The sequence below is a fragment of the Danio aesculapii genome, chromosome 21, assembly GCF_903798145.1.
Source record: "Danio aesculapii chromosome 21, fDanAes4.1, whole genome shotgun sequence".
Classification (NCBI taxonomy): domain Eukaryota; kingdom Metazoa; phylum Chordata; class Actinopteri; order Cypriniformes; family Danionidae; genus Danio; species Danio aesculapii.
In genome coordinates, this window is record NC_079455.1 from 25,896,332 (window position 1) to 25,902,331 (window position 6,000).

At 36.8% G+C, this 6,000-nt stretch overlaps 1 protein-coding gene across 1 annotated transcript in view; it reads right to left on the reverse strand.

Annotated features, from left to right (window-relative positions):
- The window catches only part of rai14 (retinoic acid induced 14), a 65,855-nt gene extending 59,855 nt beyond the window's left edge, over positions 1 to 6,000 (reverse strand). The window contains 2 exon segments of the mRNA XM_056446156.1: positions 5,069 to 5,140; positions 5,963 to 6,000. Coding sequence (XP_056302131.1) covers positions 5,069 to 5,104 — 36 coding nt within the window. The 5' untranslated portion in view covers positions 5,105 to 5,140; positions 5,963 to 6,000.

The following is a 6,000-nucleotide window of genomic DNA, read 5'->3' on the forward strand; positions in this document are numbered from 1 at the left end:
GGGTTTATCCTTAATTGCTTTTTTGTAAATAATAAAAAAATCATCAGCTATGATTTCTTGCATTACGCACACAAAACAAAGGAAAGTCGATACAATCTTAAGTCTTTAATAACCAGTTCTTCAGTTCAATTCTATATTAATTTCATAGACTTCTTGAAAAGGTAGTGGTCAATACCTGAACTTTTTTGAATTGTAAAGGTACCTATTTAGTCCCTACTTTACAAGAAGCAGTAAGTCTCTGTTGTCGCCAATGTGTATGGAAAATTCTGGCCTGAATTCCCACAGATCATTCCTTACTGTGCTTTTAAAAGCGGCAAGAGCGTCAAAAGTAGCCGGAAGTCATTCTTTTCAATGGGAGATGGTGGAAATAATCGGCGAGGTGCATCTTCGCCGATGTGGGCATCGAGGAGAGTTGAAATCAAGTCAACTTCATGGTAATAAGCCATGACGCGGTTCTGCGGCAAGCAATTTGAATGTTGAAGACCACCGCTTCAGAGGATTCCAGAGAACAAAGTCCTGTGAACTTTGGTTCCGACCAGAGTTGTTTCCAAGAGTTTATAGCGGTTACCTAATTTTCAATTATTTACGATGTTTTCTTACAATGGCATATATATATATATATATATATATATATATATATATATATATATATATATATATATATATATATATATAAAAACTGGATAGTTGATGTGGATTAATGTTATTATTAATGTTATGTATATTTATATATATATATATATATATATATATATATATATATATATATATATATATATATATATATATATATGTATGTATGTATGTATGTATGTATGTATGTATGTATGTATGTATGTATGTATGTATGTATGTATGTATGTATGTATGTATGTATGTATGTATGTATGTATGTATGTATGTATGTATGTATGTATGTATGTATGTATGTATGTATGTATGTATGTATGTATGTATATATATATATATATATATATATATATATATATATATATATATATATATATATATATAAAACAGTATTTCAGACATAAACACATATTGGATAAATAGAGCAAAGACACTCCACAAACAACAATTCAATCTTCCAGATTTAAATGAATCTGATAAAAAGCGTGCCTTATTTTTATGCTGGAGAGCATGTTTTTATGCAGGAACATAACTGATTTGCTGATATGGTGCAACGGCTCCTTAAAATACGAGATCAATGTAGCAAATTTTGATGCTCTCGTCAGAGGAGCAGGAAAGGCAGACAGCGTTGTGCCTTTAGTGTGAACACAGTTACACCATGCCTTCAAATCAAAATTAAAACTTCTCATTAGGGGTGAAATTCATGGGGATAGGGTTGAAATTCATGCTTGAAAGTTCATCTGGTCTAAACAGTAAATGACACTATTGTGCTAATCTAGGCTCATCCAGGCCATTTTCATTTCCCTTTTCATTTAATCAACTTCCTCTGACAAACATGAAGCACAAATCTGGATCTTTGTTTCGATAAACAGAAAACGCTCATCAAAATGAAACTGCTCATTTTAAATCACATCCAAACAATCTGTAAAACAGTGCATTCAGGCCAAACTGTGGCATTATCCAACAACTTGGAATACAATATTTCCATTGCATCACCTAATAAAGGTAACAACTAATGTAATTTAAATAAGAACATCAGGGACCATATTAACTAATTAAAAAGCTCATTAGAAACAAGCTAGTAAATAAAGAGATCGGACAGTCTAGTCGCTTACATGGGAAAAGAGCAGGAATGAAGGTTTTTCAAATGTTTTCTCAATGACTTAAGCAGACATGGTGCAAGTCCATGAGCAGATAAAAGACAGCCCCCATTGTGTCAACATAACAAAACTAGATTTGTGCGCACAAAGGGTCTGTTCTTAAAACTGAATGACAGAAGTCAAATTGTTCCACTACCCAGCAGAGATGCAATAAACCTGGGCTATAACAAGCTGCTTTTAATATCTTGTAACTTACACATAAGGACTGGAATTTCATGCCACCCTGAGCAAGAGACTAGAAAAAGCTTTTTATGTTTCTCTCGAACATGCCAGAAATACCAACTAATGTAATTTTAGCAATATATCTTGCTCTTTGTTATGTAATGTGTTACGGGTAAACCAAGACTCTTGGGACTACAAACACATGAAGTGCTGGTAGAGTAACATCACGCATATCACAAGAACTTGGCAATCAGTTGCTCTTATAAAAGTATTTATCCTGGCAGTTCTGATCTCCTGTTTTGCTCAAGAATGAAGGCCTGGCCTTACATGAGAATTCCAGTACAGTTCAGGACTGACACACAAAGCCCAAAATAGAACCAGGAGGATATTTTGTTTCTCTTGTTCTTGATTACCTCTTTTTCCAGAAAACACCCTGTATGGCAAAGTACTGAAACAAGACTTTTGATTGGTGAGCGCTACAACCGATACTATACAAGCAGAAGTGATGATAAAATATAACTGAAAGTGAAAGGCATCAAAACCTCAAATGAAACAAAATTGATACTTTCACTGTTACTTTCTTACTGGAACAATATTTAAGTGTCATTAAATACTTTCTGTATTTCCCAATACGTTTTGCATTTGGAGACAAATCTTGGCTCCACAGAGATAACACACATGATGCTAGATTACTGTGGAAGGCAAAAGTTATTCAAAGTACTGTTCATAAAAACAACCATTTATTTTGTTGCTGCATGAATCAGCCGTTTAAACAAATAAAATGAATGAATGAATGAATTACCACCACCTACTGGCAGCTTTGTTTTTTTTTTTTTTTAAGTATTATTTCATTAAAATATTTTCATATTTCCATATTCTTTAAAATCACATTTCAGGGATAGTTCATACCAAAAAAAATTGTGCAACAAAGATATTTTAAAGAATTTTGGCAACCAACGGCTTGGGTGGCAAAAAATAATCTGTAAATAGATCTAAATGCCAATTCAGATGCAGCTTCTTCTAGATGCTAAAATAATGGCTGCGTCCAAAATTGCATACAGTGGTCCCTCGTTATTCACAGGAGTTACGTTCTAAAAATAACCTGCAATAGGTGAAATCTGCAAAGTAGTCAGCTTTATGTTTTACAAGTATTATAGATGTATTAAGCCTGTAAAAGACCTCACTACACAATTTATACACTTTTGTCAGAGGGGCATTAAGATTTTCACACTTTTCTCTCGTTTAAATACTCTCAACGTTCAAACCTCCCCCCCCCCCCCCCTGCACATACAGTACAGCACTTCAGAGTCACACTGCTAGCGATCAAAGATTTATGTAAATTTGGCAAGCTGAGGAGATTGATTGACAATGGTCTACAGTCAATTAGGATGCAGAACACAATGCGTGAATCAGGACGCAAGTCACAATGATCTGTAGAAAACAAGCAGATCAAAAATACCGTGAAAAGTGAACCGCGTTATAGCGAAGGACCACTGAACTTCCACACTATATAGTACGCTAAAAACAGTATGTGAGCCGAGTAGTAAGTGTGAATTCATAGAATTCGAAAAACAGCATGCGAGAAGTACCCGGATAATCTACTAATTCCGGCAAGATTCTGAAGGGTGCATCTGAAGGATGCTACACTATCCCATGATGCAATGCGAGATAATTCAGGAATGGGAGTGATGCAACTGACAGGTAGTTGTAGGACAGGTGATGATGACAAAATGGTGAATGTAGTACGTCCGACTTCCATTCATACTACTCGCATTCATACTGTATAGAACATACTTTTCTAACAGTCGAGTAGTACGTTTAAATTTAAATGCAGTACCTACTTAGAAGTAGGCGATTTCGGACGCAGCCAATGTCTGCTGTAGCCTAAAACTTTTAGTGTAGTCAATTTTGTGTTGAATCATTGAAAAAAAGTGTCTGTGCTCCATGTCTCACACCTTCAAACGCCACTACGTGTGCATTGTGTGTCAGCATTTGTCTTCTGAGGCAATTTATTAAATAAGGTAAAGAAAGACGCAGCGTCTCCTACCACAGCATATTCTGTTTTTACTGTTGATATTTGGTGCCAGTAAATCAGGTGACGATTTTGTTCACTTTGACTCATTGAATGGAAACACTGCTTAATATCTTTTATATGATATCCCAGTTTTGAGCATACATTTAATTCGCATCTTTGGATGGAAACATAGCTTGTGATTGGCTTGTGGCAGATTGATCAAAGCATCCCTAATATAAATGTAATACCAAAATGACAAAATCAAAAAGTGAAATAACATCCATCTGACTGCACTATACAATCCCATATACAGTAGATTCCAGCGCTGCTTCTAGCATAAATGAACCTAGTAAGCTGATTTTATATAAAAGTATGTCAAAGTATTGTTTCTAGGCAACCACTGTTGTGCAAGCAAACACCCACCGTTTAGTGCAGATAAAGACACTAAAGCGTGACTTAGCCTCCATACAAGAAGAAAATCAATATTATGAGCTGCGAATGTGGCTATGGTGAGATCGCTCTTAACACCATTCCACGCGAATGTTCAGAATACCACTGTGACCATGAGCTGGCAGAAAGGATATTAAAACTCAGCTTAGCTCTGCGGTTAGATGATCACATAGAATTTCACAGTAATCTCTATCCGCTGACTCAGCCCAAGTGGCAATGATTTGGCAAGCCAAAACATGCAATTATAAGCAATACCGTTTCGTTTGAGCGCATTCCCATACTTCAGCCTGAGACTGATGTTGTTCTATTATAGGTTTAGCAATGATTGCTGAATCACATCTGGTGGCAGGAAGCTCCTCTGAGGCTTGCTTTTTGGGAGCACAGAAATTCTCAGCCTTAAAATTATACTCCCAGTTGTGACTCAGTCTTCATAGGAAAGCTGCAGACATGTCTGATTCTGAGTCACTCGCTCATCATGCAGCCTGGAACATTCACAGAAGTTGACTACAAAACATACCCCAGCAAATATATGAAACTATAAACACAAAAGGTGAGAATGTGTGGTGTTAAACAACCACTATGCGCATGATTCTCAATAGCATTAAATACAAACACATAAACAAAGCAAATGAAAGTACTTTGTCATACTTACATCACTCTTCCTAAACTTTGCCTTCAGGCTCTTCATATTAGTCCATTCAGATTCCAACTGATCCCAAGACACCTGAATGAAATCAACTTTTAGTTAGTCACACACACACACACTTCCAAAGCAAACTGATGAATTAAACTAAGGATCAGGTCAGCACTGTTATTAATGGCAACACTAAGGAGCAAGCTTTTGGAGGCAAACACAGGAGTGGATCAAGTTACAGTGGCCTCAGTTTCTGAATATAATGTGTGGCCACTGTGCGAATTTTACAATTTCAGAGTGTTTTCTGCTTCCTTCAAAAACTAAAAGCTTGAGTCAGGAGTCCAGACACTCTGTGAGCTCCATAAATACACATAAACCGGGGTCATTGATATTCTTGGATCTTCCTGAGGAGTCTCCACAGGAAAGTAAAAAGTTTGGATGTAGTGCTCAGGAAAAAAAACTCCAACAAGATAAGAAAAGCAAACAGGAATGAGCGCGCGCTTCACAGGGAAACAATGGCAACATTGTGTCCAACTATAGCTGACAGGAATGATGATTGTAAACAACATTGGCATGTAAATGTAACGCTGCAGCGAAATTACCTATTCCACTCGGTAGCGTGAAGTCTGAAATACAGCGTTCTCACGTTTAGCACGCTGAAACAGCTTGAAAAGGGAAGGAAAATACACGGGAAAAGAGTGTTTAGATTTTTGCACTTACCCACTTTGCAAAAGTTAAGCCGCGCGCACACACACAGACCTCAGGGGTTTGTTGCTAACACACTTTTCCGAGAGGTGTTAAGTGCTTCGTATACTATATAATGTAATTTGGACTCGCGGATATTAGAAGAAAACGACGGAAAATTGCGGGCGCTCGGGTTAAAGGGGAGAAACCAGGAGCAAAGTTATTCACCGACAACAATCCATTCAAGTGGCGCTCGCGCTGCCTCT